The sequence below is a fragment of the Leopardus geoffroyi genome, chromosome E2 (genome assembly GCF_018350155.1).
Source record: "Leopardus geoffroyi isolate Oge1 chromosome E2, O.geoffroyi_Oge1_pat1.0, whole genome shotgun sequence".
In the NCBI taxonomy this organism is placed as follows: Eukaryota; Metazoa; Chordata; class Mammalia; order Carnivora; family Felidae; genus Leopardus; species Leopardus geoffroyi.
Genome location: NC_059335.1, coordinates 6541048 through 6556376, shown reverse-complemented (window position 1 = coordinate 6556376; position 15329 = coordinate 6541048). Strand labels below are relative to the sequence as shown.

At 42.2% G+C, this 15329-nt stretch overlaps 1 protein-coding gene across 5 annotated transcripts; it reads left to right on the top strand.

Annotated features, from left to right (window-relative positions):
* The first annotated feature begins 612 nt into the window (after window positions 1-612).
* ZNF350 (zinc finger protein 350) lies at window positions 613-14875 on the top strand. Of its 5 annotated transcripts, none has more exons than XM_045440481.1 (5): window positions 613-764; window positions 7107-7264; window positions 7643-7769; window positions 9067-9162; window positions 12744-14875. In XM_045440481.1, the coding sequence occupies exons 2-5, from the start codon at window positions 7250-7252 to the stop codon at window positions 14099-14101; spliced, it is 1596 nt and encodes a 531-aa protein (XP_045296437.1). In that variant the 5' UTR covers window positions 613-764; window positions 7107-7249; the 3' UTR covers window positions 14102-14875. The 5 variants fall into 5 exon arrangements, with proteins under 5 accessions (XP_045296437.1, XP_045296438.1, XP_045296442.1 ...); XM_045440482.1 differs by having other exon boundaries at window positions 613-899; XM_045440483.1 differs by lacking the exon at window positions 613-764 and adding an exon at window positions 3207-3251.
* Window positions 14876-15329: the final 454 nt, after the last annotated feature.

The following is a 15329-nucleotide window of genomic DNA, read 5'->3' as shown; positions in this document are numbered from 1 at the left end:
CTCTCTGGCTAACTTATTTGGTTTATGAACATTACCTCCCATTTGCCTCTCTCCCTTATATTTAGGTCTGGGATCTATCTTGAGTGACACCTGGGTGGCTCAGTCAGTTAAGCATTGGACTTTGGCTCAGGTCATGATCTATCCTTCCTGAGTTCCAGCCCCAGGTCAGGCTCTGCACTGACAGCTCAGAGTCTGGAGCCTGCTACGGATTCTGTGTCTCCCTCTCTCTCTGCCCCTCCCTCGCTTGTGCTCTGTATCTCAAAAATAAATAAAATTAAAATAAAATAAAATAAAATAAAATAAAATAAAATAAAATAAAATACAGAATGTATACTATACACTCGGGCCTTGTCACTTCCTGCATAGCTCGAGAATGCAATTTAACTCACACCAAGTTTGCCTCCAAGAAATTGAGTCTGAAAATCTAGCCGTCTCCCGCAAGACCCGACTTTAAGTAAATGAGATAATTTCGGCGGCTTCTGACTTCCGGGCCATCACTGGCTCGCAGCCGCAAACCGGCCGCCTTGCCTCGTGTACGTCACTTGTCCCACACTCGTTCCAGTATGGCCGCCCCCGAAGCCACAGCCAGCGGGCGCGGACATACTGCTCCCGGAAATACCGGCCAACTGTTCGCCTTTCTTCGAAGTCTTAGGGTCCTCCTCGGCCGCCATAGGCTGTCGAAAACTTGGAGCGACGGTTCCAGGAATAGCAGCAGTTCGCGGAAGTGTTACCTTTAGGTCTCCTTGTTTCCTGGAGAAAACCAGGTCGGTGTGTGCTTTTGTCCCTTGAAGGTTTTCGGTTTGTCCCATAGGAGGTTTGTTTCTCATGGGATGACGTGGTGTCCACATCGTGGAAGTGGAGTAGGGTGGACCTGTGGAATTACTGGCTCAAAAGTGGAGGTATTTGAGGGGAACCACGTGGGAGTCTGTGACGCCTGTGTCTGTGGTTGGGGTACTTTTGGGGCCATTAAGACCGTTAAGGGTCTGTAGAGATCACGACCGTGTCCGCGCTGTAGAGCGTATGGAGTCCTGCAGCAGGCGGGGCAGATCATTTACGATGATCGAAGTGTCTGGTTCCGGGCGGGGTGAGGGCGATTTAATTTGGGGCTCAGTGATGTTGGGGCTCCGGTGGGTGCTCATGACATCGGGGTGTCTCGCCCGGTTTTCGGATTAATAAGGGCGTGTGTGATCGGTGTCTGGTACAGAGATATTTGTCAGGGCTGCGGCTTTGGACGCCAAGGACCTGGGGCTGGAGTTTGGGGTGAAGTTCTTAGCTGGGCTGTTGGGACAGAAGACTGCAGAGCGCAGGAGGGTAGTTCCAAACTCTCTGTGGTTTTGTTTGCTTTGTTTTGTTGTAAAGCCTTTTGTCCAGGGGTTGACTTATTGCAGACCGAGGGGCTAAATCGCCACCGCCGTCTGTTAGTCGTCGTCTATGGCTGTTTTCCGGGGCAGAGGAAGAATTGAGTCCTTGCGACAGAGCTCTTAAGTTGAAAATGTGTAATATCTATCCGTTTGCAGAAAAATGTTTGCCAGCGCCCGCACTCACCTCTTAATACATAGCAGCGGGGAACACTGTTGCTTACTTGCCTGCCCTGCGTCCACACTTTGTTCTTTGCCAACAGAATGCCCGTTTTGCTTAGTATCCATCCGTCTTGCAGGGTGATCCACAGGTCGGTTTATTACTAAGTACCGGTTGGTGTTAGTCAGCCGTGGTGGTCCCAGTTCCAACTGCTAATGACTGAATTTCTGTGAAATGAGCTTAGTATGTGGTGCGGTTCCAGCCAGCTATCTGTGAAAATGTGCTTACTGGTTTCTGGGGGAGCATTTTCTCTTTTATGTTAGTAATTCTTTGAATCTCTTTTTCTATGTCCATGATGATGTTGTCTGAGTATAATCTTAATTTTCATTCCGGTTTCCAATGTTTATAATTTATTATAATTTATATTATTTTGAGCAAGGCCTCAAAAATAAAGGAAATATAAATGAAAATGCAATTTATTTATTTAAAAAATTTTAAAAATGTTTATTTTTGAGAGAGACAGAGACAGAGAGCAGGGAAGGGACAGAGAGAGAGGGAGACACAGAATCCAAAGCAGGCTCTAGGTTCTGAGCTGTCAGCACAGAGCCCTCCGCAGGACTCCACAGTTTGAACTCACCAGCCATGAGTTCATGAGGTGATCCGACGTCGGTCGCTTAATTGACTGAGCCACCCAGGCACCCCAGGTCCATTTTTGTTGTATACCTTTCAAGGCTATGTTGTTACGTGCATAGAAATTCAAATTCTTATAATGTGGTGGATTGGACCTCTTAACCAGTGAGTGTTGTTTCTCTTTTTCTTTAGTAATTTTTGGGCTTTCTGGTCCATTTTGTCTGAGAGTATAGTTAAACCAGATTATGCTTACTCTTTTCGTGGTATAATTTTTTCCTAATCTTTTTTTCTGGAGCTTTCCATGTCATTGTTTCAGACATGTAACCTATACTAGCATGCTATTAGGTTTTAAATTTTAATCCAGTGGGACAATTTTGAGGCATTTGTGTTTAATGTAATTAACTGGAATCCTGGTTATCCTTAATATAATTCTTAGTATGTTTGGTTTAAAAACAGTCATCCAAGTGCATTGTAGTTACCCCACTTATTCTCAGTTTCTTACTCTTTTTTGCCTTGTTTTGGATGAGTTTCATGCCATTATATTTTCCCATTCTGTCAGCATGAAAATTATGAACATCAAGACAATTACTGGTTTTTGTCAGGACCCTGGACATTATCTGTACGGCATGGAGCCTTCCTTTGTCAAATTCTCATGTTAATTAGTTCTTTTACACTCTTCTCCAGTGATGCAGGAATCTTAGAACACTTCGACTTCATTTACCACTTTTCAATTTATTTTTATTTTTAATTTTTACTTTTTTTATTTTTTATTTTTTTAATTTTTTTTTTCAACGTGTATTTATTTTTGGGACAGAGAGAGACAGAGAATGAACGGGGGAGGGTCAGAGAGAGGGAGACACAGAATGGGAAACAGGCTCCAGGCTCTGAGCCATCAGCCCAGAGCCCTACGCGGGGCTCGAACTCACGGACTGCGAGATCATGACCTGGCTGAAGTCGGACGCTTAACCGACTGCGCCACCCAGGCGCCCCTAATTTTTACTTTTTTTAGAGAGAATGAACTGGGAAGGGCCAGAGGAAGAGGGAGCGAGAGAATCCCAAGCAGGCTCCACACCCAGCCCAGACCCCAAGTCTGAGCCACTCAAGTGCCCCACCACTTTCCAATTTATTTACAATGTTCTGTACTTTTGTTTCTTATGTATTTAAAACCTCCTAAGATATTACCATTATTGCTTATAAAAGCATGCTTCTGATTTTCCCAGGACTTTGGTTTTCAAACTGAAGTGCCTGTCCTCACAGGCTGTACGAAAAGCTCTGAAGATATACTTGAGCACATGTGGTTTAGAGGAAAACAGTGCCCCGATCCTCTTCTGTGTGGTCTGTTGTGTGCAAGTGATCTGCCTGATTCCCCTTCTCCTCAGGCATGTGTTGGGTGGGCCTCATTTTCCTCGTCTCATGTCAGACTCCCCCGCTTACACATCACACGATGAAGGAAAACCTTCGCCACATTCAGAACCTCAGGCTTTACTGAAGAATAAATCTTCTGGGGTATTAAATAAAGGGACACTGAGTAGAGGTGCCTGGGTGGCTCAGTTGATTAAGCGTCCAACTCTTGATCTCGGTTCAGGTCCTGATCTCATGGTTTGTGAGTTCTAGCCCTGCATTGGGCTTCTGTGCTGTGTGGAGCATGCTTGGGGTTCTATCTCTCCCTCTCTCTGCCTCTCCCCTGCTTGTGCTTTCCTTCTCTCTCAAAGTAAATAAACTTAAAAAAAAAAAAAGGGGGGGGGACACTTAGCAATACGACAGGTATTTGTTAAGGTGAGTGCCCAGGAGTAGTGACAGCGTCTGGGCCCAGAGGAAGTGCACCACTCAGACTACGTCATCTCCTCAACCCACAAATCCTGATGCCCCAGGAGTAAAAGGATCATGTGAAGGAGAAAGAAGTTACGGATATGGTGTCAGTTTTTATGGGATACACCTGACTAAGATTGAGATTTTTTTTTTTTTTATAATTCATTTTCAAGATAGTTAACATACAGTGTAGTCTTGGATTCAGGAGTCGAATTTAGTGATTCATCTCTTACATATAACACCCAGTGCTCATCCTGGAAAGTGCCCTCTTAATGCCCATCACCCATTTACCCCATCCCCTCACCTACCTCCTCTCCAGCAATCCTCATTTTGTTCTCTGTATTTAGAGCCGCTCTCTCTCTCTTTTTTTTTTTTTTTCTCTAAATCACACTTCTCTTTAATAATGCTTCAAAGTAGAATTTTGGCTTCTTTTCTTTCTTTCTTTCTTTTCCCTCCCCTTCCCTTCCCTTCCCTCCCATCCCCCCCCCTCCCCTTCCCTTCTTTCCACCCAAGTTAATTAGCATATAGTGTATTAATGATTTCAGGAGTAGAATCGTGTGATTCATCCCCTACATATAACACCCAGTGCTCATCCCAACAAGTGTCTTCCTTAATGCCCCTTTGCCCATTTAGCCCATCCCCCACCACAACCCCTCCGGCAATCCTCAGTTTGTTCTCTGTGTTTAGGAGTTTCATATTTTGTCCCTTTCCCTGTTTTTTTTAGCTTTAATTTTTTTCACCCCCTCCCTGTTTTTATATTATTTTTGCTTCCCTTCCCTTATGTTCATCTGTTTTATACCTTAAAGTCCACATATGAGTGAAGTCATATGATATGTCTTTCTCTGACTGACTTACTTTGCTTAGCATAATACACTCTAGTTCCATCCACATTGTTGCAAATGGCAAGATTTCATTCTTTTTGATTGTCGATTAATACTCCATTGCGTATATATGTACGTATATATACACATATATGCATATATATATATCACATCTTAATCTATTCATCAGTTGATGGGACATTTGGGGTCTTTCCATATTGGGCTATTGTCGATAGCACGGCTATAAACATTGGGGTGCATGTGACCCTATGAATCAGTAATCCTGTATCCTTTTTATAATTACCTAATAGTGCAATTGCTGGGTTGTAGGGTAGTTCTATTTTCAATTTTTGGAGGAATTTCTATACTGTTTTCCAGAGTGGCTGCACAAGTTTGCATTACCACCTAGCATTGCAAGAAGGTTCCTCTTTTTCCACAGCCTCACCAAGATCTGTGGTTGCCTGAGTTGTTAATTTTAGCAAGTCATACTGGTGTGAGGTGGTATCTCATTGTAGTTTTGATTTGTGTTTCCCTGATGATGAGTGATGAGCATTTTTTTATGTGTCTTTTTTGGAGAAGTGTCTATTCATGTCTTTTGCCCATTTCTTCACTGGATTATTTGTTTTTTGGGTGTTGAATTTGATAAGCTCTTTATAGATTTTCGATACCCTTTATCTGATATGTCATTTGCAAATATCTTCTCTCATTCCATTGGCTGCCTTTTAATTTTGCTGATTGTTTCCTTTTCCATGCAGAAGCTTTTTCATCTTGGTGAGATCCCAATGGTTTATTTTTGCTTTTGCTTCCCTTGCCTCCAGAGACATGTTGAGTAAGAAGTTGCTGTGGCCGAAGTCAAAGAGTTTTTGCCTGCTTTCTCCTCTAGAATTTTGATGGCTTCCCGTCTTATATTTAAGTCCTCTATCCATTTTGAGTTTATTTTTGTGTATGGTAAGAAAGTGGTCCAGGTTCATTCTTCTGCATGTTGCTGTCCAGTTTTCCCAACACCATTTGCTGAAGAGACTATTCCACTGGATATTCTTTCCTGCTTAGTTAAAGATTTGTTAGCCATACATTTGTGGGTCTATTTCTGGGTTCTCTATTCTATTCCATTGATCTAAGTGTCTGTTTTGTGCCAGTACCATACTGTCTTGATGATTACAGCTGTGTAATACAGGTTGAAATCCCTAATTGTGATGCCTCCAGCCTTGGTTTTCTTTTTTAGTATTGCTTTGGCTATTTGGGGTCATTTCTGGTTCCATACAAATTTTAGGATTGTTGGTTCTACCTCTGTGAAGAATACTGGTGTTATTTCGGTAGGGATTGCATTGAATATGTAGATTGCTTTGAGTAGTATTGACATTTTAACAATATTTGTTCTTCCCATTCATGAGCATGGAATGGTTTTGTGTGTGTGTGTGTGTGTGTGTGTGTGTGTGTGTGTCTTTTTCAATTTCTTTCATAAGCTTTCTATGGTTTTCAGTGTATAGATTTTTCAGCTCTTTGGTTAGGTTCATTCCTAGATATTTTATGGGTTTTGGTGCAATTGTAAGTGGGATCGATTCCTTGATTTCTCTTTCTGTTGCTTCATTATTGGCGTATAGAAATGCAACCGATTTCTGTGCATTGATTCTATATCCTGCGACTTTCCTGAATTCATGGATCAGTTCTAGCAGTTTTTTGGTGGAATCTTTTGGGTTTTCCATATAGAGTATCATACTGTCTGCGAGAGTGAGAGTTTGACTTCCTCCCTGCCTATTTGGATGCCTTTTATTTCTTTGTGTTGTCTGGTTGCTGAGGTTAGGACTTCCAATACTATGTTGAACATGGTGAGAGTGGACATCCCTGTCATGTTCTGTTTAAGAGTCTCTTATGGTTTGCCCCTTCTCTTCTGTTTTTATCATGATTTTCCTTCCCTTCCCCCATGTTCATCTGTTGAGTTTCTCAGATTCCACATATGAGTGAAATCATCTGATACCTGTTTTTCTCTGATGACGTATTTCACTTAGCGTAATACCCTCTAGTTCCATCCACGTTGTTGCAAATGGCAAGATTTAATTCTTTTTGATTGCCAAGTAATGTTCCATTGTATATATATACCACATCTTCTTTATCCATTCGTTAGTGGGACATTTGGGCTCTTTCCATACTTGGGCTATTGTTGATAGCACTACTATGAACACTGGGGTGCATGTGCCCCCTCGAGTCAGCGTTTTTGTGTCCTTTGGGTAAATACCTAGTAGTAGGACAAGCCCCATTTTAACAACATGTTCATGTTTTCATTCTGCTTTTTTTTTTTTTAATCAAAATATATTTATTTATTTTTTTCAGGAATAAAATTTAGTGATTCATCATTTACATATAACACCCAGTGCTCATCCAGGACTGAGATTTCTGAAGAGAAGTTAAGAGTAGACCCAGAAGACACAAAGCAGAGCTTCCCCATTGCCAGCTATTTTCAGAGAGCAGAAAAAATGATCCAGGCACAGGTGACTTGGTTTATTTTATTCTTTCCTTTGTTCCCTAATGGTGTTGTAGAGACCTATAAAAAAATCAGTTCCATTAATCTGAAAAGTATACATACATATATCTTTTGTCTGTCATCTCCATATGGATGGTGTTTCTAGGTTAACAAGATTGAACTTCTACATGTTATAGAAACTTCTCATTGGAAGAATGGATGGATGACTGAGTGCACAACTACAGAATATTTAATTGGGTATTTGCCTCATCCACATTGTACCAAAATAAAAGCACCACTACATGTCTAGATAAAACCTATAGAGTGGAAATAGGCAGAAAAATGTTAACATTTCTTCCATACCATCAAAAGGACATCACTTCATTAGAGAGCACTGTTATTACAGGAATCCCTGACGTTTGATGACGTGGCTGTGAACTTCACATGGGAGGAGTGGCAGCTCCTGGCCCCTGCTCAGAAGAACCTGTACCGGGATGTGATGTTGGAGAACTATAGGAACCTGGTGTCATTGGGTGAGGACAGCTCCCCTGTGTCACTCAGAGGGTCCCCATCAGTGGCCTTTCCTTTCTCGGCTTCTTAAAGCTCTGGAGTATGTGTGCTGCTCTGAAATTAGATTCTCAGTCCCCTCCCTGGCTCCAGAGACATGGGTATGTTCTCCCTTCACCTAAGTGCACAACCTTTACTTTGTACAAATGTATGATATTGTGATATATATATATTTATGTATATACATGTATGCTTTTGTATACATATACATATGTAGATGTATATTTTATACATATATACATATATATGCATATGTATGTATATGTACATATATGTATATCTTTTTGGCCTTCATCTCCAATTTTGGCACAGAGCTCCTGCAACAGTGGTGATTTCCTAGGTTATAAGAAGATAAATGTAAAATGGGTGTCTTTTGTTATTTATATAACAAGACCCTTTCAGCCATATTTGGATTTATGTTGATGAGGTGATTTTGGAAAGCCACTATATGACCTAAGGATGGAGTCTGGTTGCCAGGGGAGCCAACCACGATTAGAGGGTTGCAACTTTCAGTTCCACCTCACCTCTGGAGAGGAGAGAACAGCTGGAGTTTGAATCAGTCACCAAAGGCTAATGATTTAATTTACTTAATCATGCCTACTTAATGAAGCCTCCATAAAAACCCACAAGAACAGGTTTAGAGACCTCTTGAAATGGTGAACACACGGAGGTGCGGGGAACGTGGGATGCCGAGACACAGCATGGAAGCTCCACACCCCTTCCCACATACCTTGTACCGTGTATCTCTTTCACTGGGCTATGTCTGAGCTATATCTGTTTATAATAAACCAGGAACGTAATAAGTAAATTGTTCTACTAAGTTCTGTGGGTTGCCCCAGCAAATTAATTGAACCTGAAAAAGGGGGTCATGGGAACCTCCAGTCCATATTTAGTCTATCAGAAGCTCAAGAAACAACTTGGACTTGTGATTGGCGTCTGAAGTGGAGGAGGTGTGCAGTCTTGTGGTAGTGAAACTGTGGGATCGGAAGCCGTCACCAGGTGGAGATTGTCAGAACTGATCTAAGTTGTCAGACACCCAGTCGGTGTCCTTTGGTGTCACAGAATTCCTTGATGTGTGAAAACCCCATGGATCAGGTGTCAGAAGTCAAGTACTTAGTAGAGTATCAACGGGAGAGGAGACATGCAGGGCAGTATGTTTTTCCTTTGTAATGTGAAAATTGTTTTGTTGTCAACTATAACATTTCTGTGGTCTTCAGAGACCCCAAGCCCAATGCTTAGTCTTCTGTCATTTCCCATGAACAGGTTTTTACCCCAGGAAACCAGATGTGCTCACCAAGTTGGATCAAGGAAAACCAGCAGGGACAGTGGAAGATGACATCCCCTTTCGAACCTGTTCAGGTGAGTCAGAGAACCAGGAGGGGGCTAGGCTGTGGAAATCATATTCTAGTTGGCCAGATAAGAGTCACAGCTGTGAGAGGGTTTGAGGATAGGTAGGCAGTGCCTCCATGCATCTCTCTCCCAACGTGTGACCTCTTTTTTTTTTGTAGGAGTTTAGAGAAAAATATACTCTTTGCCTATTCTGGGATCTATTCATTTTTATCTACATGTTAATATTTTGCTTATTTGCATAGTTTTCTTCTTCCTAAGATTCTCTGATCTTTCCCTTCCTCTTCATTCCCTTTGACCTCCCTTGCTATAAAATTCCATTGTCCAAAGGCCTCTCTCCAAAGAGAACACTTCGAATTCCTGTCTTCTGACTACTGCACCCCTCTGTCCCATTGGTAGTGTTGATTTTCCTTCCTAACCTCCATCCCCGCCAGGATGCTGGGTCCCCAAAGTCTTCACTGTGCCCTTGTCCTCACTCTGAAGTTCTCCCAAGGTTCTGTTTTCCATCTTCTCATCTGGTCTCCTAGCCCTTCACACTTTTCTGCATTCTAATAAGCTAAGTTTCTTCTGCTCACTTAAGAAAATTCCCAAACTGACATCTCCTCAATGTGATCCACCAGACTTTAGGTCTGTATAATTCACTCATCCCCGTGGCAACTCTCCTGAGTTCCCAATTACTGCAAGGAACTCACCTCCTCTCTCCTCCCAGGAAGCCCCTGTAAGTTTAGGTTCTTCTTTACTCCCGTGCATCTCACATCCTGGCCGTCCAGGCATGACCTCAGATATTCCCTACCTGCAGTGTGCTCTTCTTTAAAGGAGTCAGTTGTTCATGAATTTTAACTAAAAAGATATTTTAACATCCTTCACTCTCTGCAGATCTTACCTCATGCCTACTTTAATTCCTTTGTGTATTTACTAATTTTGAACTTTCGTCTTGTTCATTATAGATGTGACACCGCTGTGTTCATTTCCCTAAAACTTGTATTTTTTCCATTGGATTTGATGACATTGAATCCCAGTTAACTACGTTACCTGTCATGTGACATGAAATTCCTCTTCCTGTGATATCTATGATGTATCATCTCACTTACACAAAGGCAGAGTTTCATCATCTCTCCTACACTCTCCCCAGTGTGTTCCATACATGTGACTGCTTCCTTCATTCATTCCTTTAAAAATTAGTTTCTGGTAGCTTAGCAGTGTATACTTGAGGGTAAGAGCAGTAAGAAAAACACAAGAGCTTTCGTTCTAAGAGAAGGAATAAAGAAAATAATCAAAATAAACAAATAAATATGTCTAGGGAAGTGAAAAGTACTGTGATAAAAATTTAGTCACCGGGGTGAAAAGTACTGTGATAAAAATTTAGTTACCAGGGCACCTGGGTGGCTCAGTTGGTTAAGCGTCTGATTTTGGCTCAGGTCATGATGTTATGGTTTGTGAATTTGAGCCCCACATCAGGCTCCACTCCTGTCATGGCAGAGCCTGCTTCAGATCCTCTGTTCCCCTCCCTTTTTGCCCCCCACCTCAAATATAAGTAAGTAAACCTTTAAAAATATGTAAACATTTAAATAGAAAAACTTAGTCACCATAATGGAACAGTAGGGTCTTGGTCTCCTTTTTAGGAATGGAGCGCCCCTCTGATAAGGTGCCTTAGAGCCAAGAGGTGAGGGAAGTTAACAGGTTGCTGGGTTGGGAGTGTTCCAAGTAGAGACCATAGCAAGTTCATTTTTTTTTAAAGTTTATTTATTTATTTTGAGAGAGAGAGAGAGAGGTCAAGCTGGGGAGGGGCAGAGAGGGAGAGGGAAAGAGAATCCCAAGTAGGCTCCACGCTGTCAGCACAGAGCTCACAAATGGTGAGGTCATGACGTGAGCCAAAATCAAGAGTCAATTGCTTAACTGGCTGAGCCACCCGGGCGCCCGAGAGCATAGCAAGTGACATGTAATAATTATGTTTTCAAAGAATCCCTCTGCTGTGTATATAGTAGACAGTAGCAGGCAAGGGTGTAAGCAGGAAAGCCACATAGGAGGCTGCCGTACAACATGACAGGTTGGTTGTCCTCAGAATGGGTGGAAGGGACGTGTTGGTCATGATCTGGATACGGTCATTACAGAGGGCAGATGAGATCTGACATTTAAGTAAATATGGGCTATAAGAAGAAGGAATGAATGGAGGTTGAAGGTAAGACTCTGGGGGTGGAAATGGCTATAAGGAACGTTAAAACAGCATAATTGAAGAATGAGTGCTTGGTCTTGGCTGTGATTTGAGGAATAGGAAATCCTTAAGGTACATTTGAGCAAGTAGATGAGGGATGTGAGCAGCTCCCTGGGTAAGGAATGTTCCAAAGTAAACCTGGACAGTTCAAAGGCCCGAGGCAGGAGTGTGATCTGAAGAATTTAGGAAGAGTGGACAGAGCAAGACTGGAGAGAAGGTCACTGGGGTAGTGACAGGGGGTTGGGGTAGCAGGTCACATAAGGCCTTTTAAGGACATGTTAAGACCTTGATTTAATTCCTCATGAGATGACAAAACGTTAGGGAGTTTCAAGTAGAGGAGGCTTGACATGATGTAATTTATGTTTGAAGGGATCACTTTGGCTATTGTACAGGGGACAGGACTCGGCAGGGGAGGAATAGGAAAGCCAAGTAGGAGGCTGCTGCTGTAAAATGAGAAAGAAATTGGCCTCCACGAGGGTGGAGGGCATTGGTGTTGGTTCAGTTCTGGTTATGATTATAAAGAGGGCAGGTGGGATTGATCAATGAGGTAGGTGTAGGTACTGTGTGTGAGCAAGACAGACAGATGAGAGGAGGCGCTGAGGAGTTCTGTCCTGGTTAAAGGGAAGACTGGAGTTGTCATTCACTGTGATGGAGGTGCCGTGTGGAGGAGGAGATTTGGGATGGGAAATCAGGAGTTCCCTTTTGGAATTTGTAGGTTACATGTGCTTGGAACCCAGTGTGTATCATTATGATTGCTCCCCAAGGCCAACCACGACAATGAATCCTATAGGGAGGCCCGTTTTCCAAGTGTAACCTGATTTCCTGCACCTCTCTCCATCTCCAGTGTTCCTTCCCACCCGTTTCACAACCTGCAGCTGTTTTCCTTGTGTCCTTCTTTGCCCTTTAAGTGGTTTTACCAAATGGCAATGTAGGCTCCCTGAACATGATGACTCTGTGTGTGTGTGTCCCCAACATGAGCACATGCCCCGTGCACTGTAGTCATCAGTAAGGATTTGTGAAGTGAAGGAGTCTCTTACCAGTTTGGGTGAGGCGACCCTCCAACCTGTGGTCTGCTGCTCACAGTAAATTGTGTGTATTTCACAGTCTCTGCATGTTTTGTGAGGCCTCCTTTAGAAAGGAGGCAAATCTGTATTTATTCATTGCAAATGATCTAACCTTGTTTTTACGCTAACTACTTTTATCCTTTGGGTTATTTATATTATCGTTTTATCCGATGTGCGAGGAACATTAAAATGTATTTTTATTGATCCTAATTTCATAGGGTCATCACTAAATAGACACCTTACATCAAGATAGTTTTTCGGTGATCTTTCTTCCAAATCAAGATGATGAATGAATTCATTGTTCTTTTCTTTCCTAGAAATCTGGAAACTTGATGACTATTTACCGGAACACTTAAAAAATGAAATAATGGAGAATAGCCTAGAACAATGGCATAAACATAACGCATTTGAAAATACTGTTCATCAGAGCACAGCTCATTCCGTGTTAAGACAAAATCATGATATGTGTGACTTACATGGAAAAACTATGAAACCAAAGTTAACTTTACGTAACCAGAACAGAAGCAATGAAATAAAGAACCCTGCAGATCCTAGTGGAGATGGAAAATCCTTTCTCCACACTAATAATGAACACTTTCATACTAAAATTAAATCCCCTGAAAGCAAGAAACTCATCATTACTAAGTCCCAATTCAGCAAGCATCAGAAAACACAAAAAACAGAGAAGCCTCATGTATGCAGTGAATGTGGGAAAGCCTTCAAGAGGAAGTCCTGCCTCACTGATCATCAGATCATTCATACAGGAGAGAAACCCCACAGATGTTGTCTCTGTGGGAAAGCGTTCAACAGAAAGTTCATGCTCACTGAACACCAGAAAATGCATACAGGAGAAAAACCTTATGAATGCAATGAATGTGGCAAAGCCTTCCTCAAGAAATCACGGCTCAAAATCCATCAGAGAACACATACTGGAGAGAAACCATACATTTGCAGTGAATGTGGAAAAGGCTTTATCCAGAAGGGAAATCTCATTGTACATCAGCGTATCCATACAGGAGAGAAACCTTATATATGCAATGAATGTGGGAAAGGCTTCATCCAGAAGACCTGTCTCATAGCACATCAAAGACATCACACTGGAAAGAGTCCCTTTGTGTGCAGTGAATGTGGAAAATCCTGTTCCCAGAAGTCAGGTCTCATTAAACACCAAAAAATTCACACGGGAGAGAAACCTTTTGAATGCACTGAGTGTGGGAAAGCCTTTACCACAAAGGAAAAGCTCATTGTCCATCAGAGAACTCACACAGGTGAGAGACCCTACGTCTGCAATGAGTGTGGAAAGGCTTTTGCCTACATGTCTTGCCTTGTTAAACATAAGAGAATACACACAAGAGAGATCTGTGGAGATTCAGTCAAAGTGGAAAATCCTCCCTCAGAGAGTCACAGCTTATCACAGACTAGTGGTGTGCAGGAGAAAGGCCTTGTTAATACAGTGACTATGCAAGTGCCTTCTGTGGCTTGTCAGACGCCATTAAACATCAGCGGACTCTTAGCAAATAGCAATGTGGTCATAGTGGGACAGCCTGCAGCCAGATGTGCACCCTTAGGAGATAACAGAGGGTTTGCACAGGACAGAAACCTTATGAATACAGTGAATGTGTTCGTGCCTTCTGTGGTCAATTATGTCTTATTTTATGTCACAGAAAACCAGTAGGAGGAAGCTTGGAGACATTCTACGTGGAGAAGGATTGAGCAAAAATTTCTAGATTGTATTATGGCTGAAAAGTATATACTGAGAGGAATTGTATAAAGGCTGAGGCTGGGAAAGCCTGATTTCCTCATCCTATTAAAAATATGCATTGATACAGAGGCATAAGCTGATGTTAACCCAAACACATACACATCAGTTGCTCTATTGTATCTGTTAAAGGAATGGAGGAAGTCTGAGTTCAACCAAGTGGAGGAAATAATTAGGTGAATTTTAAAAACATACAAGATAATTTGTATCTGGAATGCTGCTATGAATGAAAAATCAGGAAAGGGCTAATATTGGGTGGGTGGGATATGGGACATGTGTATATCAATTCAGTTTCCCCAGGCCAAGCTGATTCGTTGGAAACTGGGATGTCTGCTGTAAGCTCTTAAAGTTTATTTTATGCAGAGGCACTCATGAAACAGCAGCCTTAGACTGAGTCAATTCATTAGTTTATGGAGTATTTGTCAAATACTCCTTTTGTACTGGGTCCTGTTCCAGAAGCTGAGGATACAGTAGTGACCAAAAGTAGAAAAAGCCCCTAGTTTCCTGGAGAGAGCACTGAGGTTACTAGATTATCCTTAAGTGGTATGTTTACACACCAGCTAATCTAATAAGAGGATGTAAATATCCACACTAGGTGAAATAGTCTTGGTTGTTTGCTGTAAGAGGATACTGTAGCCTGGATGGCTTATAAAAAAAAATCTATTAAAAAAGTGCAAAGTTACTACGTAACGAATGTTTCAAAACTTTCTAAGTATGAGAAGTCTTGAATAAAAGAAGAAAAAATTATTTCTGTTGTGGAAGCTGCAAAGTCGAAGATGAAGTCACTGGCAGATTTGCTGCCTAAAGGTCTGCTTCCTGGCTCACAGGAGGCAGTCATCTCACTGTCCTCACATAGGGGAAGGGGAAGGAGAAGGGGAAGGGCGTTCGTGGGAGGTCTTACAGGGGCACTGATCTGATTCATGAGTGTTACATCCTTATGACCTAATCACCTCAAGGGCCCACTTCTTTAGTTTTTTTAATGTTTATTCATTTTTGAGAGAGAGAGAGTTATGAGCAGGGGAGGGGCAGAGAGAGAGGGTGTCACAGAACTCGAAGCAGGCTCCAGGCTCTAAGCTGTCAGCACAGAGCCTGACGCAGGCCTCAAACTCACGAACCGTGAGATCATGACCTGAGTTGAAGTCAA